Source organism: Camellia sinensis, chromosome 4, assembly GCF_055761805.1.
Source record: "Camellia sinensis isolate YWXY chromosome 4, ASM5576180v1, whole genome shotgun sequence".
NCBI classification, from domain to species: domain Eukaryota; kingdom Viridiplantae; phylum Streptophyta; class Magnoliopsida; order Ericales; family Theaceae; genus Camellia; species Camellia sinensis.
In genome coordinates this window covers 170,005,547-170,028,301 of record NC_138964.1, presented here as the reverse complement: position 1 = coordinate 170,028,301, position 22,755 = coordinate 170,005,547, and the positions used below count along the sequence as shown (strand labels likewise).

Genomic DNA, 22,755 nt, shown 5'->3' with positions numbered 1-22,755 from the left:
TTAATGGGGTGGGTTTGATTTGGTTGTTGATTTTTGGTTGATGATTTGGTGGGTTTGATTTTTGGTTGATGATGAAGCTGTGTTGATGATGATGTGTCGGGTGGATTTGATATTTGATTGATGGTTGATGATGAAGATGATCTCTCTCTCTCTCTCGCTGCTTTGCTCCTTTCCTTTCTTCTTTTTTCTTTCTTCTTCTTTGTCCTCTTCTTCTGCGTTATTTAAAAAAAAAAATCAAAACGATGAAACGATGCCATTTTAAATTCGGAGGATTTGAGGGCTTTGATTTCGAACTACGTATCACGGTTGTAATAATAAACTCATGATTCAAAAGTGGTCCATGCATGAACAGGGACACACAAGCGCGCACATATAGGTAAGATTTCTGAATCCGGATCCTCTAGAGTAACTCTCTAGAGTGATCTCCTAAAGTGGATGATCGGACGGTTCAGAATAATCCTCACCAAAACGACGTTGTTTTGGTGAGGATTTTCAAAAAAAAAAAAAAAAAAAAAAACCATTTTTTCCGATTTCAAAATTCCCCCAGGCTGAAGAGGTTTATCAGATGAGCGGGAAGAACCAAAGCTGCGAAAGAAGGAGAGGGAAGAAGAGTTAGAGAGGCTGCTCCGTCTGCTCCGTCTGCTCCGTCGTGCATCCCGTCGGCCCACCGTCTCAGTCGCCCCGTCGCCCCACCGTCGCAGTCGCCACTGTACTGCCGTAAGCTTCGGTCTCTCATCTCATTCCCTATTCCTCTCTCTCTCTCTCTCTCCCTCCCTCTCTCTCTCTCTGTTCTATTCTTGTCTACCAACAAGTTAGGCTTTTTTATTTCATGTATTGCTGAAGCCTAACCTTTCCAAGTCTGCACTAAAAAAAAATGATCTAAAAAATGCACTTTGCTGAAGCCTGCACTAATCTGTTAGGCTTTTTTATTTCAGCAAAGTGCATTACACGCAATGCTTGACTTGCATTTTTTTATTTCATGTATTGCTGAAGCCTAACCTTTGCTTAACAATGCAAGTTAGGCTTTTTTAAAATTAAAGTGCATATTTTGTGAATATCTAAACAATGATCTAAAAAAAAAAAAAAAAACAGACCCTGCATTCCAATCTAATCTATTTTACATAAAAAAAAATATATTTCAATCTAGATGAACTAAAAATCAAACTGGTGAATCTGAATTATCAATCTTCATCTTATCTAATGAATCAGTTTTTTCTTGATCTGATCCATTGTTATGAGCATTTGTTCCAGTACTCACTCAGTTGGAATGCTCACACACCAAGTGTTTGATAATTTGCTCCTTCGAACTTTACCAAAGTTTAAACCTGCAGATGGACTTATTTACATATTGATTAACATGAAAGCCTATGTAGTAGAAGATAAGTACGTAGATGGTTGTTCCTAAATGTCAAGGTGATGTATACTCAAACAAAGCCTTTGTTAATTGTTGGTATGTGGCCTAAATGTCAAATTGATGTGAAATATTGACATAAATGAATGCATATTTGGCCATGATATGATATGATATGAAAAATTATTTTATCTTGTAAGGATCATGTGCTAAGTCCTACATGTTTGAGTATGCTGGCTTATCTTCATGGTTGATTTTTGAATGTGATGCTATCAAGCACTTATACACACTTTTGGTGGCACACATCTCACCTTGTCTTAAAAGAATTCGAAATAGATGAACAAATGCAATGCTTAGAATTGATCTAATGGAACATTTGTAGAATTGATCTAATTGATCTAAAATTCTGGCCAAACAAAAATATAGCATTGACAGCAATCCTAAATTGACAGCAATCCTAAATTCTGAACATAGCATTGACAGCAATCCTAAATTCTGAACAATAATTCTGCCGACACAAAAATAATCACAAAAAATAATTTAAAATATACATATCAATCAATGAAACCGCCTTTTATTGTTTCACTTAAGTTGTTCCAATCCAACTACATTTGTTATATGATCAATTCTGTGGAAAAAAAATAAAAAACTATTTCATCAGAATTTGTATGCAAAATTTACTTCTAGAATGATATGGCTGTTGTAGGCTTGTAATGAGCCTTGTATTGCTGAATGAATAGACCATAATAATTCACATGTATGACAATTTTGTAGTTGATTATGCATTCCTAAAATTATTGAACCTCGAGAAACCATGTCACATGGTTGTTGAATCGGTGGTGGAGGGGTGGTACAGGTGATAGTAGCAGTTCGTAGCGGTAGTGGCATTGGTATGACGTCAGTCTAAAAAATATTTTCCATTTATCTTGTATTCTAATGATCACGAAAAATCTCTTTTGTTGACTATCATTTTTCATTGTACCAAATGTAAGAAAATGCAAAAACCAACCCGATGGAGCGTAAATAAATGCTGAAAAATACTTTCTGGCCAAACAAAATTGTGTAATTTGATCTACTTGTAAATCCTATTCCAATACTTTTTCTGGGTGTAGTCCTTCATGTTCATGCATCATGGAGGGATGGCATGCTTATGATTAGACAAGTTGTTAATTGATCTCATATTTTCTGGGTGCATAGACTTATTTGAAATTAATAAATTGACTTGTTAGCTCAAAGAAAGCCTCAATCATAGAGGATCATAACATAGGTAACAGTGACTATACGGAATGGAGGGATTGATATGATGCTATATAAATGGGGAACAATATATAATTTATGATAATTTTGTTGAATAAAAATATAAACTTCATTAGGATTGAGCTGTTATACTGTGATAACTTGACTTTCCTAACACACTTGTTAATAACTTGTTTTTTATGCAGGAAAAAAAAATGGCTTCATCTTCTATTGATAATACGAATTTAAGATTAAAGCAAAGGTTTTGTACTTGTGGAAGAATTGCTTCCATGCGTATTGTACGAACCAATGCGAATGGAAATAAAGGACGTGTCTATTTTGTTTGCCCAAGAAAATATGTAAGTACCTGTTATATAAATGAATCTGTTACTTTTTACAAATTTCATTTGTCCTTTATTGATTAATTGATTCTTGTCCATTGTAGGATTCGAACGACCACTGCAATTACTTCAGGTGGTTCGCAGATGATGACGACGACGACGACATTACCTCATCAATCCGTGCCAATGCTGACGACGACGACATTACTTCAAGGCTTGGTGAGCATGATAGAAGGCTTCAAAGGATTGAGAACATCTTGAAGGCAGTGACTTATGTCATTGTATTTTGTGTGTTTTTGTACTTTTTCATGTAAATGACTCAGTTCTTAGGTTTTCGAACATCCTATGAATGTAATCTACTTTTCTACTTGTTTTGTAATTTTTTTTTGGTGCTTCAAATTCTGAAGGTTTGCAAAAACAAGTGTGTAACAGGTTTATTTCAGATGAAATGTTGAATGAACAGTTTGTTAAATCTATTGAATTATGTTGGTTGCTTAACAATGTGTATAACAGGTTTCTGAAATGTTGAATAATGTTGCATGTTGAACTGTTGAAAATGTTGAATGTTGTATAACAGGTTTCTGAAATCTATTGATGTATGCTGCCAAATATTTCATCAAGAACAGGTTCAAGGTGTATTTGTAATGGATAGGTTCAATGTGTTCAATGAACAGGTTCAAGGTGTTTGCTGCCAAATTGATGTATGATGCCAAATATGTTTAATTGATGTATGCTGCCAAAGATTTCATCAAGAACAGGTTCAAGGTGTATTTGTAATGGACAGGTTCAATGTGTTCCATGAACAAGTATGCTGCCAAGTATGCTGCCAAATATGTTTAATTGATGTACAAATACACCTTGAACAGGTATGCTGCCAAATTGATGTATGCTGCCAAGTATGCTGCCAAATATGTTTAATTGATGTACAAATACACCTTGAACAGGTATGCTGCCAAATTGATGTATGCTGCCAAGTATGCTGCCAAATATGTTTAATTGAACAGGTTCAAGGAGCTCTAAATACAAAGTTTAAATCTAACTCTAGGCACTTGCACATTAAACTTCAGCATATAAAAATAAATGATGGGAGCTATTTGGAGCAGGATGGGGAAAAAAACACATAGGGTCAAGAAGAACTCCCACACTATATGTATATCAGGACAAGAATTCCAGCAGATAGAAATCTTTGAACATTTTTACAGACTACAAGAATTCTACAGACTACTAAATCCAGCAGCAACCTTTTTACACCTTTAATATACATCCATCAACAACAATGAGTGACAGCAACAAGAACCCCAGCAGATAGACTGCCCACAGCAGAAGAACAGAAAATTTGAACATTTCAACAGAAAATTTGAACATTTCAACAGAAAATTTATTCATTTCAACAGAAAATTTTGAACATTTCAGCAGAAGAACCCAAGGAATGCTGTCAGCAGGAACATTTGAACAGAAAATTTCAACATTTCAACATTTCAAAAATTAATCAAAATTTCAACATTAGTTTCAACAACATTTACTGAGTAATTTGAACAGAAAATTGTTAGCAACAGTTTGATGAAAGGTTTTGAATATTACATATCGAACAAAAAATTTACACAAATTCCCAAAACAAAATAACGCTAAGTGTGATCCACATCCCCATGCCCACGGCCGCGCCCACGACCATATAGTACCTACAAAAAATATATATATATATTACATCAAAGGAACCATAAAATAAAATGGAACTTTAAATGAATGAATGACAAAATAAAAGAGAAAAGGTGAAAAAAAAATTACTTCACTACATGCGGGACTATTTGAAGCTTGCGAGTGATAACTACTTGCATTGTTAAGCAATGCTTGATAGGTTCCATGGCCGGAATACATCGATGGCATTGAAAAATGCATATTGTGATGAAGAAAACTTGGCTGCAACAATAACAAACACATATCAATCTGAATATCATGATAATAGTCAGCTACAAATTCGTACTAAAACTTTTTATTAAACTAACTTACATCATAGGCGGAATACATAAATTGAGACGAAGAAGCTCTAACTTGAGGAACACTCGGCGAGAATGGAGGAAGTTGAGGAACACTTGAAAATAAAGGTGCAGACTGAGGAATTAAGGGAGGTGCTTCAGGTGCACTTGCCGAAAATAAGGGAGGAGTTTGAGGAGTAACAGATATGGGAGTTTGAGGAGTAACAGATATGGAAGTTTGAGAAGCATTATGTGAACTTGTTTTATTTTTCTTTGCCAACGCAAGCTCCAAACCACCTTTTGTCCGCCTTCGTCCCTTGCTAGTGCACTATTTTCTCTTCAGTCCTTTTGCTTGGACTACATTTTTATCCGCTACACCATCTACTTCAAAGCTTTCGGGGCATATGTTGGGGGGGCTTTCTTGTTGAATAGTATCTGAACAAGGCATATTGAATTTTGCGCTTAACATGGTTTCAATGTCTGCAATTAATTCATCCGCTTTCTCGACCGTCAAATTATATGTTTCCTCACTTTCAGAAGCTCTACACGCTACTGATCTGAATATTGCCATCAATGACCTATAACGTGAAGTTTGATGCAATCTTACATCAACCTGAATATCATGCCCACACCTATCTTTCACATTTTCAGATCTTGCTTTTTTAGTCCATCTCTTCAGAATATACTGTGAAGGAATCTCTTTCAATTTGAGTCTTTCTCTAAGGATCTTCAAACAATGACTACACAAAATGCCCTTCATTTCAAACTTCCTACAATTGCAAGTGACCGAATCATCACACTCCTGCCTCACCTTCCTCACCCTTATACCATCACTATCAAGAACCGTATAAACGGTACTCTCACCATCATTTTCAATTTCTTCAATGTTGACTTCAAGGGACTTGACATACTCATCCTGAAATTCTTCAAAAATTTTATTTGTGTAAACATCTGCAGCTTGCTCCATAATCTTCACTTTAATATTCACCCTGGGCAACTTTTGGCATAGAGCATATTCGGCTTGTAACTCTTTGTACCTTTTCTCAGACAGAACTCGATCAAAATGCATGAAAAATTGCATTAAGTTATGATCAGACTGAATGAAATCCTTCAAGAAAGCATTAAAGGATTCACTAAGTTGGGTGCTACTCATGCCCGCACCCCATGCATTTCTAACATATGGCCAACCCCATTTTTCCTTTACCCCAAATGTTACCTTCAACCAATGATTATCTCTTACTTCATACTTGTCAAGCATTTCCTCCCATTTTAACATAACCTCTTCCTCATCCTCAATGTCGTACATAAACGTGTACAAAACACTCTTCACCCCCTTATCCTTCATCGACTTATCCTTGAAGATAGAATTTGCATGCCTTAATGCATTTTGCATCAAATGCCAAGTGCAAAGGCGGTGGGTTGTGTTAGGCATGACAATAGGTATGGCCTTAGCCATTGCAGCATCCTGATCCGTAAAAATTGTTTTTGGAGCCTTACTTGACATTGCCTCCAAGAATCTTCTAAAAAGCCATACCAAAAAATCGGCGGTCTCATCATACATCAAAGCTGCACCAAATACCACAGTTTCCCTATGATGGTTCAATCCAACAAAAGACGCAAAGGGTCTATGTGCACTATTTAACTTGTAAGTAGTGTCAAAAGTGACAACATCACCAAATTGCCCATAATCCATGATCATCTGAGCATCGGCCCAAAAAATGTTCGTAATCTGCTCCTCGTTATCTAATTGGACGGAGTAAAAAAAAAGATGGATTCTCCAATGATTTGTCACGAAAATATTGCAAAATGCTACCTGCCTCCCCATATGCTAAACTGTTTTGCCTCTTCGTTCTCAAATAATTTTTTTGGTCAAGTTTTGTAAACCCAAGCGACTCCCTTCCACCAACTTCATTACCCATGAGCTCAAATGCAGCATTAAGACGGATTCCAGATTTTTCGGCTAAATCTATTTCGGTTGCCTGTGATGAAGATATCTTCCTTTGGGATGGTAACATATGCGTACATTCTGTTGGTACGAAGATATGATTATGTTGTTCAAGAAAATCACTAACAAAAAATTTCTGAATATTCCTATCCCACTTAATGACAAGTCGGGCTTGACAACCAGTCCTCACTTCCTGCCTAGGATTTTTTGTTAATGGATCTCGCTTGTCGACAACCCGAAATCCTTCCTTATTACAGACAAATTGCCTTGAAGTGATTTGCCCGTCTTTGCTCTTGTTTATATAACCCCTTCTAATACTAAAGCCCAACCTTCCTCCATAAGTATTATAGAAATCATATGCTTCTTGTTCTGTATCAAATGTCATGCTTCCAATCACACTCACCCCCCTCATTCTCATGATTGTTAGGTTCCATATCAAACAAGGAACTGTAAAAGAAAAATTAGGGTATGAAATAATTATTTTTGAAGCAAGTATTTTTCAAAATAATTTGAAGCATCCAATTCTAACCATATTGGTCTGTACTGGATACCTACATGTGCGCACACACACATTACAATCAACCAGATACCTACTTCCAGTAAACATACTAATGTGACACCGTAAATGATAAGCACAAAATCATACTTCAATTAATTCAATAATAATGAAGCAGCAAGAGAATCAAATTCAAATATATATATATATATATATATATATGTGTTACCTAAACTATGTATGTTGCTTCAGTCAATAAACAGTGCTGCATACTCCTGGTGGATTCATTTGTGACTTACAGTTTAAATTCTACTAGTGGATTCAATTTTAACTTACAGTTTAAATTCTTTTGTAGTTTGGTTCCCTTTTTTTTTTTTTTTTTTTTTATAAGTACTTCACTAATACTTTCAATAAAATTCTGACTCTGGCTCTTATTAAAATAAGTTTGAGAGTTCAGTTGTGTTTGTTTTGGGCTTCAAAGTTTAAATTCCACATACTAATCATTCTTTCAGGGTTCAATTATTAATTTTGGTAGATATTTATTACAATTAAAAATATATTACCATCTTCAACTTCAGATACTAAAATTGCTGTCTCAATCTGTAAATTTCTGATTCGTGTATTCAGAAATTTCTGAATACTAAAATTTGTGGGTTTGGTCTCTTCTAAAACATGAATCAGTAACTTTCTGATTCGTGTAAATTTCTGATTCAGACTAAAATTTAGAGCTTCATACATGAATCTGTGGGTTTGCTTTATACTAAAACATGAATCTGTAAATTTCTGTTTCGTGTAAATTTCTGATTCAGACTAAAATTTAGAGCTTCATACATGAATTTGTGGGTTTGGTCTCTTCTAAAACATGAATCTGTAAATTTAAAAACAATGCTTGTTCATGTATGTATAAGAGAAACTTCGATTCAGACACAAACCCACAGATTCAGAAACTTCGATTCAGCAGAGACCAAAAAAAACAAAATCGAACTATACCTATATACGTTTCAATCGGTTGGAGCAGAGCAGGGGATCGACACGACGACGGGGATGCAGGTATCGGCCTCAAACAAACTCTTCTTCGCTCTCGTTTCGCTCGCTTCTTCCCGCCGTCTGTATAGTTGTTCATATGGGGGGAAGTTTGAAATCCTAAATCTCTCTTCTTTTTTTTTTTTTTTTTAAATATTCCTCACCAAAACGACGTCGTTTTGGTGAGGAATATTCTGAGCCGTCCGATCCGCTCACTTTAGGAGATCACTCTAGAGGGTTACTCTAGAGGATCCGCTCGCAAGATTTCTTTAAGTTGGTACTCCAATTTATTTTATTTATTTATTTATTTCTATATATTTTTTTAATCTCAAGTTGGTACTCCAATTTGAGACAGCATTTTGAGCATGATGGGTTGATTTTAAAGTTGACCTCGATTATTTAAATTATGGAATATTTATGCGTATGTCTTAATAAATAAATTTTTTGTTTAATAAGTCTTATAAAAAAAATTTGTCATAAAAAAATATCACTAATTGTAAGTTTTAGAGACAATTTTTAAAAATCATGACAGAAAAAGTCACTAATTGTCAATTTTTAGCAACATATAAAAAAAATTATTACAAAAAAATTATTTTTAACGATAATTTTACCGAGACTTGTTTTCAATAGGACTTGATGGAAATTAAATCTAATTATAATGACCTATTAATAATTTACTCTTAAATAATTATTTAATTTTTAAGATTTATTAAATAAAATATTTATATAAAAAAGTCAATATGACCCGATATTAATTAATAACGGTGAGTTACAACTCTTAATGACCCATTACGTATTTTAATGGTTATTTATTTATTTATTTATTTATTTATTTATTTATCTTAATGTTACATATTTTTCTAAATTTGTTATGAAAATTTGTGGTTCTATTACACCATAACTATTGATTTTTTTTAAAGATAGAATGCACATGTTACGTGAAGATCTAGTTTGTTATATATGCTTATAGTGATTCTGACATTTGATGATCCGTTATGTATTGTAATATTTTTTCTAATAATTTTTGAGAAATGTTTGAGACTCTTTTTTTGGGAGTTTTATGACCCTAATTTGATCTTGGTCCTTGATGATGTGTGGGATCCACTCATATATGTGTGGGCTCCACGTTATGAGTGGTTAAGATGAGAGTAGGGTTTGTGGGGGTAGGAGTTTCTATCACAATTGTAATTTTTTACGTTTATAGATAGGAAAATGAGTTGGACCCCCTCAAAGAAACATCCTCTTTAACCCCCTATCTCTCTGATTGGCCAGTTTTTCTTTTTTCTTTTTCTTTTTTCCTTTTCCTTCAATCACCACCCGCCACGTGTGTGTGGGGTGGTGGGAGTGGTGATTGAAGGGGTCTCAATCACTTCCCATATAGATATTTATAGTAACATTATATATTTTTATGGATTTGTTTCCAAATTATGTGGTTCTATTACACCATAGCTAGTTGTTTTTTGAGATAAAATACACAGATTATGTTAAAGTGTAGGTCATTATGTATGTTTATAATGAGTTACGACATGTAATGATTTATTACATTATTTAATGTTGGAACAATTTTTTGTGTAAATAAAATAAATAGAAATTAATTCAAACAAAATAAATAAATAATATACCGAATTTATTTATCGAACCGACCAAGTCGAGTGTGTGACACTCTGTCCTTAAGACAGATTCGCCCCGCTACGGTGCTTACGGTTGAGTGGCATCTATCTCCCAGGATACAATAATCTTCACAAAATTGTTGTAGCACACCAAACAAATTTGTACGGCGAACCAAACCTTGTGTTCTATACTCTCTTTGATTTTTCCTAAAACTAGAAGGAAGAAAAATGCACACAATAAAATTTGGATAGCAATGAGACAATTTCAGACTGAATTTCGGGATCCTTAGACTACTGGAATATGTCTCTACTTATAGACAAACACTGCTGTCCGAACATGTTCCAATTTTGAATGAACAGGTGAGATTCAAATGAACAGGTACAAACTGTTCAAACAGTTTCTGCCGTTGCACATGAAATAGTTTTTCCTTCCAAACAATTTGAAAAACAAGTAGCTGTTGGTGGACAAAGTTCTACACTGTTGGAATAAATTTTATTAAACTATTTGAATAGTTTAATCACAACAAAAAACCTTCACTGTTTGGAATAATTATATTAAACTATTTGAATAGTTTAATCATTTTTTAGGAAACCACTTTAGGAAACTAAAAAATAAATTTATATTTAAATAAAATTCCCACAATAATTTTTATTGAAAAAATTCAAATGGACTTTGTCTAAAAAATTAATGTTAAACTCGAAAACGACGTCAACTTCCCATTCACCCATAAATGGTTTTGACGTTCTGTCATCACCATGTGACTTGCCACACGGCAAGGAACACGTCACCTCTTTGGAGCCACCCCAAAAGACGTTTGGGGCTCACTTAATTTTGGCCCAAAATAAGCCAAATAAAACACAATTTTTTCCAACAATCCCCCACATGAATGGAATTTGACGGAGAGAAAATGTAACAACATGATCTAATTACAGAGAGTACAAAATTTGGAAATATTTTGTAAAGGATAGGTAGCTTTTGGCTTTGAACCTTCCCTTGTACGACACTATCGGATTTACTAGCTAACCAGTGAACATGATGTCTTGAACTGTTCAACCGTTTGTGTAAAACCAAGACAATAGAACTCACATAGTATATCCCCAGACACAGTTTGGTTTTCACTATTGTGTTCATTTTGGCCCTGAACAACCTGGTCTTTTATGAGTGCTTTAGAGAATTGTAGCCCTTCACAAATCTCATAGAACCGGCCCACTTCACACTCACATAGGTGATTCTTATGAAAAGTATCCTGCTATATTCCACTAGGTTTACCTAGATATAAGAATCATTAAAAGTTTTACTTAACCTAAAACGCTACAGACATCACTATTTCATCATAGAAATGGGTAGGAGTTAGACTCCCTAGTGATCCTTCTGAGTTATACACAACTCGGTTGTCCCTTTGAACCTAAATCTTGGGATCTCCAGTCAACTAGGTTGGGTTGCCGTTGTGGTAACTCTTATTTAATAGGCTTTAGTTCCATTCCCCTCGATGAATTCTCAGCTAACTCTCTTGCTAACTCTTTGGTTAGTGGATCCGCTATGTTGTCTTTAGACTTAACATATTCTATGAAAATAATTCCATTAGAGAGCAATTGTCTTGCGATGTTATGTCGACGATGAATGTGTCGTGACTTACCGTTATACATATGACTTTGTGCTCTGCCTATAGTTGATTGACTATCACAATGTATGCATATAGCAGGCACCGGTTTTGGCCATATAGGAATATCTTCAAGGAAGTGGCAAAGCCATTCTGCCTCTTCCCCTGCTTTGTCTAAAGTTATGAATTCTGATTCCATAGTAGACCTAGCAATGCAAGTCTGTTTGGAAGATTTCCAAGATACAGCCGCCCCACCAAGAGTAAAGATATACCCACTGGTGGACTTTGAGTCTCCTGTATCTGATATCCAATTTGCATCACAGTATCCTTCAAGTACTGCTGGATATCTAGTATAATTCAGCCCAATATTACGAGTAAATCGGAGATACCTTAGAACCCTTATAATAGCTTTTCAGTGTTCTACTCCCGGATTACTTGTATATCTACTTAATTTACCTACTGCATAAGCTATATTCGGGCGAGTGCAGTTCATCAAGTACATTAAGTTTCCAATAATTTGGGCATACTCTTATTGAGAAATACTTTCATGTACATTGTTAGAAAGATACAAATTAACATCTACAAGTGTTCTAGCAAGATGATCATCATCTTTGCTGTATTTGTCAAGTATTTTCTCAATGTAATGAGATTGTGACAAAGCATAACCTTCTGATGTTTTGGTAATTTTCATACCAAGAATTACATCAGCAATGCCCATGTCCTTTATGTCAAAATGTTTACTATCTGTGATGAGCATATCATCCACATAAAGACATACAATGACATAACTTTTGTCTGTGTTTTTAATATAAACACATTTGTCACACTCATTAATTTTAAATCCATTTGACATCATTGCTTTGTCAAATTTCCCATGCCATTGCTTTGATGCTTGTTTTAAACCATATAATGATTTAACCAATTTACACACTTTCTTTTCTTTTCCTGAAACAGAAAAACCTTCTGGTTGTTTCATGTAAATTTCTTCATTTAATTCACCATTTAAGAAAGTGGTTTTCACATCCATTTGATGAATTTCTAGATTGTATAGAGATGCAATGGCAATTAGCATTCTAATGGATGTTATTCTAGTAACCGGTGAGTATGTGTCAAAGTAATCAAGACCTTCTTTTTGTCTAAAACCTTTGACCACAAATCTTGCATTGTATTTGTCAATTGATCCATCTGCTTTTATTTTCCTTTTGAAAATCCACTTGTACCCAAGAAGTTTACAACCTGGTGGCAAATCCACCAATTCCCAAGTGTAATTTTGTAAGATGGATTCAACTTCACTATTGACAGCTTCTTTCCATAAAGGAGCTTCAGGATTGGACATAGCCTCTTTAAAAGTTAAAGGCTCATTTTCTAACAAAAATGTTAGGAAATCTGGACCAAAAGATTTTGAGGTTCTAGCACGTTTACTACGCCTAGGTTCCTCTTCCTCATTTTGTTCTAACTCTTGCTCTTGTTCTTGATCATGTTCTTGATCTTGACTAGTAATAGCATCATGAGATCTTTTATTGTTACTAGTCTCTTGTCCAGTCTTGTTTGGAAATACATGTTCAAAGAATGATGCATTCCTTGACTCAATAATAGTATTTACATGCATTTCGGTATGTTCTGATTTATGAATCAAAAACCGATATGCACTACTATTTTTAGCATAACCAATGAAAATGAAATCAATGGTCTTAGGACCTATCTTAGTCTTTTTAGGACTAGGAGTAGCCACTTTAGCCAAACACCCCCACAATTTTAAGTATTTGTCGGATGGTACTCTTCCATGCCACAATTCATAAGGTGCTTGATTCACTTTCTTTCGGGTACTTTATTAAGTATATAATTAGCAGAAAGTATTGCTTCCCCCCACAAGTTCTGAGGTAATCTAGAACTGATTAACATGGCATTCATCATTTCTTTTAAAGTCTTACTTTTCCTTTTAGCAATTCCATTTTCCTGAGGTGAGTAAGGAGCGGTGGTTTGATGAACTATTCCATGTTCTTTACAAAACTCACCAAAAGGTGATTCATATTCACCGCCTCTATCACTTCTAAGGTTCTTGATTTTCTTACCAAGTTGATTTTCAACTTTATTCTTATATTGAATGAAAGTTTCCAAAGCTTCATCCTTGGTTCGAATTAAATAAACATAACTATTTCTAGTATAGTCATCTATAAAAGTGATAAAATACTTTTTCCCACATCTGGTTTGAATTGATTTAAAATCACAAATGCCACTAGGAATTAATTCAAGCAATTTCGTACTTCTTTCAATTGAATGAAAAGGAGTTTTAGATAATTTTGCCTCAACACAAATTTCACATTTATGATTTGAATCAATGTCAAATTTAGATAAATATTCCATATTAATTAATCTACGCAAAGATCCATAATTAACATGTCCTAGTCTACCATGCCATAAATTTGAAGACTCAAGCAAGTAAGAAGAAGATGTATTATTATTAATAACTGAGGGTACAATGGTCATTACATTTAACTTGAAAAGGCTATCAGACATGTAACCTTTTCCTACATACATCCCATTCTTAGTAAGTACAAATTTATCACTCTCAAATACTAGCCTAAACCCATTCTTACTCAACAAAGATCCAGAAACAACATTCTTGCGAATGTCCGGTACATGCAGCACATTGTTGAGAGTGAGTTCCTTTCCAGATGTCATCTTGAGTACAATCTTTCCTTATCCTTCAACTTTGGAAGTTGAGGAGTTGCCCATAAAAAGTTGTTCACCATTGTCCACTGTAGAATAAGATGTGAACATTTTTTTGTCGGCACAAATCTGGTGAGTAGCACCAGTGTCTACCCACCATTCTTTAGGATTTCTGACAAGATTTGTCTCGGAAACAACTGCAGAAAGATTGATATCATCTATACCATTGGAAATATTTCCCACTTCAGTCATGTGGGCTTGAGCAGGCTTCTTGCTTGTTCTTCTTTTGCTTTTGCCTTTGCTACGGCAATCTTTGGCCCGATGTCCCTCTTTGTCACAGATGTAACATTTGCCATTAAACTTGTACTTTTTATTTTCCCTTCCTTTAGAACCTTGTGATGAACTTTCTCCAGAAGACTTTCGTTTCTTGGTTTTTGAAGCATGTTCCACCACATTTGCCTTAGACTCCATAGGATGCTTACAAGCCCGCTTTTCAGAATTGCAGTTGTCCTCCTCAATCCTTAAACGCACAATTAATTCGTTCATAAAAATTTCTTTGCGCTTGTGTTTAGGTAGTTCTTAAATTCCTTCCAGCCTTTTGGTAATTTTTCAATTAAGGCTGCAACTCGGAAGGATTCACTGAGAGACATTCCTTCTGCGTGAATGTCATGTAGAATTAATTGAAAATCTTGAGCTTGGCTGATCACAGTTTTTGAATCAACCATTACAAAATTCAAGAATCTACCAACCACAAATTTTTTTGAGCCGGCATCTTCCGTTTTGTACTTTTTCTCCAACGATTCCCAAAGTTCCTTTGCTGTCTTGATTGGACTGTAGACGTTGTATAATGTGTTGTCAAGTCCGTTCAAGATGTAATTCTGGCAAAGGAAATCGGCATGTTTCCAAGTATCAACCGCAGCAACCATTTGCCGGTCGGTTTCATCATCTTTCAGGATAGGAGCATCTTCACGGAGGAAACAAGCCAGATTCAGAGTTGTAAGATAGAACAACATTTTCTGTTTCCATCTTTTAAAGTTAGTTCTTGAGAACTTCTTTGGCTTTTTGGTACTGTCACCACAGGAGAGGGGGTTGGTGCAAATGCAGCCACCACAGTAGTACTTGTTTGGGCATTTGTTTCAGTAGCCATCAATTCTAATTTATAAAATAAAATTATAATTAGAATTTACACTACACAGAAAATTAAACCAAATGCACAGAATTAAATTCTATAAAAAATAAAAGAAACAAGAATGTAACTTTTATTTTTCAATTAATTTGGAAATAAAATAAAATTTTATTCAACCAAATTAATTCCACACAGGAAATTAAATTCTATAAAATAAAGAAATAAGAATATAGCTTTTATTTTTCAATAAATTTGGAAATAAAATAAAATTTTATTCAACCAAATTAATTCCCCACTGGAAATTAAATTCAATAAAATAAAAGAAATAAGAAAATAACTTTTATTTTTTCAATTAATTTGGAAATAAAATAAAATTTTATTCAACCAAATTAATTCCACACAGAAAATTAATTTCTGTAATACTTCAATAATTAAAATACTAAAACAGAATTTTAAGTAATGAAAACTCAGAAAATAATTTCTAAAACCCAAAATTAATTTCTGAAAAAATTTCACAAAAATATATTTTGAATTGTTAATGACACCAGTATCGTACTACTAATTGTCAAAGAAAATAGACAGTATATTACTACTATCTGTCAAATAGCATATAATCACTATTTGTTTTTCCAATAAGAATATTATTTTGTAAATCCACAGAAAATAATTTTCTTAAAAGAAGAAAGAGAAAAAGGAAACAAACGAAAAATTATGTAAACAGAATAATTTGAATCTGCCTTAAGATTGCTGGAACAATCTTCTGTGTAAATAAAATAAATAGAAACTAATTCAAACAAAATAAATAAATAACATACCGAATTTATTTATCGAACCGAATTAAAAATAAAAGACCAAGTCGAGTGTGTGGTACTCTGTCCTTAAGACAGATTCGCCCCGCTACGGTGCTTACGGTTGAGTGGCGTTTATCTCCCAGGATATAATGATCTTCACAAAATTGTTGTAGCACACCAAACAAATTTGTACGGTGAACCAAACCTTGTGTTCTATACTCTCTTTGATTTTTCCTAAAACTAAAATGAAGAAAAATGCACACAATAAAATCTGGACAGCAATGAGACAATTTCAGACTGAATTTCGAGATCCTTAGACTGCTGGAATATGGCTCTATTTATAAACAAACACTGCTGTCCGAACATGTTCCAATTTTGAATGAACAGATGAGATTCAAATGAATAGGTGCAAATTGTTCAAACAGTTTCTGCTGTTGCACATGGAATAGTTTTTCCTTCCAAACAATTTGAAAAACAAATAGCCGTTGGTGGACAAAGTTCTACACTGTTGGAATAAATTTTATTAAACTGTTTGAATAGTTTAATCATAACAAAAAACCTTCACTGTTTGGAATAATTATATTAAACTATTTGAATAGTTTAATCATTTTTTAGGAAACCACTTTAGGAAACCAAAAAATAAATTTATATTTAAATAAAATTCCCAAAATAATTTTTATTGAAAAAATTCAAATGGACTTCGTCTAAAAAATTAATGTTAAACTTGAAAACGACATCAACTTCCCATTCACCCATAAATGGTTTTGACGTTCTGTCTTCACCGTGTGAGTTGCCACGCGGCAAAGAACACGTCACTTCTTCGGACCCACCCCAGAAGACGTTTGGGGCCCATTTAATTTTGGCCTTAAAGCTGGCCCAAAATAAGCCACATAAAATACCATTTTTTCTAACATTTAATGATTTATATATATATATATATGTGTGTGTGTGAGTAATTTTCTTGACCATACTGCCCGTTTAGTAATTAGCTAGAGAGCACCGGCAGAATAGATGGCTTCAGTTAACCTGTAACAAAAAAAAAAGGCTCCGGCGGTGGCTCTTCCACTCGGGGGCACTCTGACGATCAAGTCAGTATATCTCTCAAAGATAATTAAGTGCTAAACTCACTGCTCAAAGCATAAATTACGTACCCTGGACCCAGGGAGTGCCTCTCTTTTATAGTTACCTTAATCCTAGTCCCACTAGAAGCCTGACTCCTGTGGACTCCAATTCAGTACTTACCTTGGACTCTTCAAGAGATAAAGATAAACTCTCCAAGAGCTTTATCCTTATCTTGGCTAAATCTCCTATTTACTCTAGGACTCTTGTCCCTTATCCGTTTATCTCGGATACCAATATCTTCGGAGATAACCTCGGCAACGCCGAGATAACCTCGGCATAATGACCAGGACACGTGGCACCTCGGCTGACACATCGGCGTCATCTTGCCACGTGTTGGTACTCAGAAATATATCCCCACAACTGCCCCCTAGGTTCTATTACCTCGACATTCTGAGGTGATGGAACCTATATCAGTACTTTCTCCTGTATATCGGCTCAAGAACTCCTCAGCCGATATCATTTTATGGCCGACATGTTTTCTTTAGCAAAACAAGAATTCCAGTGAATTTTTTCACGTGTGTGAGCTGTCACATATCATTTACTCAACCGTTTCATTTATGCGTCTCCACCTTATTGGACCGTGTTCATGATGCGCTTGCAAGCTGTCTCTCTCCCATGTGCGCCGTCTGACGTATACGTTTTTCTAGGCATATTGATTATTTTTTGCCGCCGTTTTTATTTTTGACAAAACCTTTCCCCCTTTCTTCATTTTTCCACTTTTGCATTCGATTTCTCTTCGCTTTTTCTCTCTCTAGCTCCTGGATACGCCATTGTTTTAGTCTTCAAGCTCTGCAACTGCCTTCCGTTCTCCCTTCCTGTGAAGCTTTCGTCGTTCTCGTTGCACCCGTTACTGTCGTCTGACTTCGGCAATCTTCATACCGGCTTCACTTTTTTCTGGTAAGCCACTGTTCCTTTTGTTTTCAATTCTGTTGATATTCTTCATTTCTTGTTGCCATTATTGTTTCAAATCTTGCGAATCACATATTTGATCATATATATTCAAATGGTTTTGATTTTTCCCATATCTTGAATACATACTGTTCACCACTTTCTTGCACTCTTGTTACTATTCTTGACCATTTATTTCTCGTATTCTTTATGCTCTTGATAGCCCATCCCTGTTCTTGATTCTAAAGCACGTCTTTGCCTTTCTGTCTTCCAGATCCGTGCCTTCGTCCCTTGGTTTCATAGATCTAGTTTGAGATTTGTTGTGTAGAACCCATAATTTAGGAAAAAACTGAAACTAATAATTTACCCAGATTTTTGCCGAGATCCTATTAACCCTCTCAAGACATTTTTTCTCTGAAACCCAATCCCTCTAATTCAGGCCGATATCATGGGTATGTGGAGACATAGGGTAGATACCCCGACCAGACTTGAGTATTTTAGGTAAGAATTCTCTATCCCTGCCGATATCCATCTGAGGTTGGCTGGAGATAACGACTCCATCATGCCCACAGATGATTCGATGCCTTTTCCCATTATAGCTTTCACTGAGTGCGGACTCCGGCTCCCACTCAACATCCTTTTTCGTGAAATTCTTCACTATTATAAGTTGAACCCCATGCAACTGGCAATCAATTCCTACCAAGTGATCAATGGCATCATAGCCTTAGCTAAACAGGAAAATGCTAGGATCACCCTAGCCGAAATCCAGTATTGCTATACCTTGTGTGCCCTTAATTTGAAAGAAAAAGGCTGCATTTATTACCTTAAGCCGAGGTCTACAGAATTCAAAGTCGTAGCTGACCTCCCAGACTCCAACAAGGGGGCTGGAGATGACTATCTCATTACCTCGGGAAATTGGGAGTTTGCTCCAGACGAGGACATCCATCTCTACCCTCTTCCCCGATCAGTTTTAGAGGGCAAGGGTAAGAGCCTAGTATTCATCTTTGCCTGTTTTCTTTCGAAGTCTTAAATACTTTGTCTGTTTCTGATGTCTGTTCTTCTTGCAGCTGTTCATCAGCCACCGAAAAATTTTCGCCAATCCTTTGTCCCCAGCAAGGAATTGAAGAAACTTCTGGACTTGCCAGACCATAAAAGGAAAGTGCCTGTGCTTCTCAATTTTATTTTATCATACAAGTCAACTTTGCCCGACGTTCCCAAAAGGAAGAAAAAAAGCCTTTCTCCATCCTCTGTTACAACTCCGTTGACTGCATTCATATCACGAACATATCAAGGATCAACATCTGATCCAACTGATCAGCCATCAACTTCGGCTCCATACCTGGTCCCAATATGAAAACGAAAACGTCGGCGACGACTTGTCTTTACTGCCGAGATGGGTCGCCCTAAGCCTGTTGCAAAAGATCTTCTGGCCAGTATTCCATTATCTGTTGATGAGCAGCCAACACAAACCCTTCCTCCATCGAAGCCAAAAAGAATAAAAAAGTCTCAACTAAAGGCTAAGATAGCTCAGGTTGAGTCTAAAGACACTCTGCCTATTTCAAAGTTGGCTGAGAGTGATAAATTTCAGCCTTCCGCTGGGAAGAGGCGCTCTGAGTCTTAACCACCAGAATCCCAAAAACCAAAAAAGCCGAGGTCTTCTTCTGCAACAACCTCTGGATCAAAAAAACCTGATGCCCCTTAGGCCCCCACAATTACTTTGAAAGACAAGCCTGTCATGGCAAATGATAGTGCCGATGATATCAACGTCGGCGTCGCACTCAGTACCGCTCTGCTTCTTCCAGGCGATCTGGAGCGAAACGCCCAGTATAGTGAGTACGGGAACTATGCTCTAATGCTTCAGCACTCCGTTCACGTAAATGTCTTCTTTTTGGTAATTTTCTTCTTTCTTTCTTTTTATTTCGTACTTTGAACATTCTCTAATACCTCTGTTTTCTCTCAGGCCATCCAGCATGCCCACTCTTTCTCAATGCAGTCTTTTGAGAATTGAGAGATGCTTGTCGAGATGAAAAGGGAGTTCTCTTCCCTCCAAAAGACCAACAAAGGTCTTCAAGCAAAGATGAAAAAACTGGAGGACCAAGCCGAGGCTGCAATAAAAGCTCAGACCAATGTCAAAGAGAAGGCTGAGGTTCCTGAAGCCATCAAGAAAGTGGCTGAGTCTCAAAAGAGAGAAGCTGAGAAAAAAATGGCCCAGGCTGAAAAGGAGCTTCAGGAGGCCCTGGCCACCAAGGACGCCGAAATCAAAGAAGCTAACGTAAAGGCGTACACTCAAGGTATGGCCGATGTTATTGAGGCCTATGAACTTCAAGTGAAGCAGGCATGCAACAAGGGTTTCACCCTTGGTTGGATGTCCCTTCTGAAGAAACTCAATGTCCCTGAGGATTCACCGTTGAGGAAAGCCGATGCCATCCCTTCCCTCCAGCTCAACCTCCAAGTCAAGACATCGGCGAATCTGAGTCTGAGGATGGTGACGAGGAAGAGGATGAGGCTTTGGTGAGAAAACCCAAAGATGTCGATGGGGCCAAGTCCCCTCTTCAAAATGAGCAAGTCCTGGACTTGACTAAAGATGAAGAGGGCGATAGAGTTGTCAAGGAAACTACCCTGGAGCAGGCATCCTCCGACGTTCCTGTAGCCGATAAAAGCATTGATGAAACCCTTGCCCAGATTGATGCTGAGATCGCGGAGGAGAAGGCGGCCGAGATAGCTCTTTCAGAACCTTCCGAGGTCCAAACCCAAGTTGCTGTTGATGCTGATGAAGCTTAATTTTCATGTTTTTCCTGTCTTGTCTTTTGTACTATTTTGTTTCCTTAGACAATGTAAGCTTTTTCATATGGCCGAAGTGCCCCTGTTTCAACTGAATGCTTAACACAACTTTCCTTCAGTGAATGCTTGTATCTTTGTCTTCTTCTAACTGCTCTTGCATGATTATATACTTAGAATATTTTGCATGTCTTATGTACTTTTCCTTCTTTGTGCAATCTTCTCGGGGTGACACACCTCGGATAGACAAATTTCTTGTAAACTTTTAACAGATGTTGAACATCATACTGGTTTAACTTAACTTGTAAATTGTCCACAAATTTCAACAAGTGTTAAGTAATGATTTTGGCTTAACTTCAACTTGTAAATTGTCTATCAATTTCAACAAGTGAAGATAAACAATAATCTCGGCTTAACTTCAACTTGTAAATTGCTACAAATTTTAGCAAGTGTTAAGTAATAATTTCGGCTTAACTTCAACTTGTAAATTGTCCATCAATTTCAACAAGTGAAGATAAACAATAATCTCGGCTTAACTTCAACTTGTAAATTGCTACAAATTTCAACAAGCGTTAAGCATTACTTCGGTTTAACTTCAACTTGTAAATTGTCCACAAATTTCAACAAGTGAAGATAAACAATAATCTCGGCTTAACTTCAACTTGTAAATTGCTACAAATTTCAACAAGCGTTAATCATTACTTCGGTTTAATTTCAACTTGTAAATTGCTACAAATTTCAACAAGTGAAGATAAACAATAATCTCGGCTTAACTTCAACTTGTAAATTGCTACAAATTTCAACAAGTGAAGATAAACAATAATCTCGGCTTAACTTCAACTTGTAAATTGCTACAAATTTCAACAAGCGTTAAGCATTTGTATCTTCTCTTTGCCCCCAATGTGAACCTAAGTTCCACTTGGGTTCTCATTATTCAGAAACAACATTATGCATCTTTTATTAACTCACAAGTCTTGGAAAATTCTGCCAAGATTTTATTGATGACGTTGGCAAAAAGAAAAAAAATAACAAGGAACATCTAATGATAGAAAAATTTTAAATTACAAGTGTTCCAGGGTCTTGGCAATGTTTGCCCTCATTATCTTCAAGCCGGTATGCTCCATTGCCTAATACCGAAGTAATTCTGTAGGGTCCTTCCCAGTTTGGGCCAAGCTTGCCCTCTCTGGGATCCTTCTTGTTGCCAACAACTTTTCTTAAGACTAGGTCGCCGACCTGAAAATCCCTTGGATTGACCCTCTTATTGTAAGCTCTAGCAAGCTGCTGCTGCTGGTATGCTGCGAGCTGAATTGTAGCTTTCTCTCTTTGTTCTTCTAAGAGATCTAGATCTCGGGCTAGAAGTATGTCATTAGTCCCATTCTCTACTCCCTGGGTTCTAATCCCTGGGATGCCGATCTCTAGTGGGATGATTGCTTCTGTGCCGTAAGCCATGGCAAAGGGGGTTTCCCCTATTGATCTTCTCGGCGTAGTCCGATATGCCCAGAGTACATTGGGCAACTCGTCTACCCACTTTCCTTTTGCTGCCTGCAGCCTCTTCTTTATCCCATCCAAAATTACTTTGTTGGATGCTTCTGCTTGCCCATTGCTTTGGGGAAAGCTTGGTGTTGAAAAGTAATTCTTTATCTTGAATTTTGCACAGAAGTTCTTGATAAGTTTGCTGTCAAATTGCGTCCCGTTGTTGGCAACTATTGCTTTTGGAATGCCAAAACTAGTGATGATGTTTCTTCATATGAAGTTCTTGACGTCCACATCTCGGATTTTGGCAAGAGGTTCTGCTTCTTTCCAC

The 22,755-nt window shown here is 36.1% G+C and overlaps 2 protein-coding genes and 1 long non-coding RNA gene across 3 annotated transcripts; all 3 read right to left on the bottom strand.

Annotated features, from left to right (window-relative positions):
- Positions 1 to 4,378: 4,378 nt before the first annotated feature.
- On the bottom strand, positions 4,379 to 4,848 carry LOC145823189 (uncharacterized). The gene is made up of 2 exons (XR_014365437.1): positions 4,714 to 4,848; positions 4,379 to 4,607 (listed from the first exon to the last, which is right to left on the bottom strand). It is a non-coding gene; the product is annotated as an uncharacterized LOC145823189 (long non-coding RNA).
- Positions 4,849 to 5,229: 381 nt separating this feature from the next.
- Positions 5,230 to 6,594, bottom strand: LOC114306737 (protein FAR1-RELATED SEQUENCE 5-like). The gene has a single exon (XM_082923844.1). The coding sequence runs from the start codon at positions 6,592 to 6,594 to the stop codon at positions 5,230 to 5,232; it is 1,365 nt and encodes a 454-aa protein (XP_082779970.1).
- A 46-nt stretch (positions 6,595 to 6,640) lies between these two features.
- On the bottom strand, positions 6,641 to 7,264 carry LOC145824220 (protein FAR1-RELATED SEQUENCE 5-like). The gene has a single exon (XM_082923842.1). The coding sequence runs from the start codon at positions 7,262 to 7,264 to the stop codon at positions 6,641 to 6,643; it is 624 nt and encodes a 207-aa protein (XP_082779968.1).
- Positions 7,265 to 22,755: the final 15,491 nt, after the last annotated feature.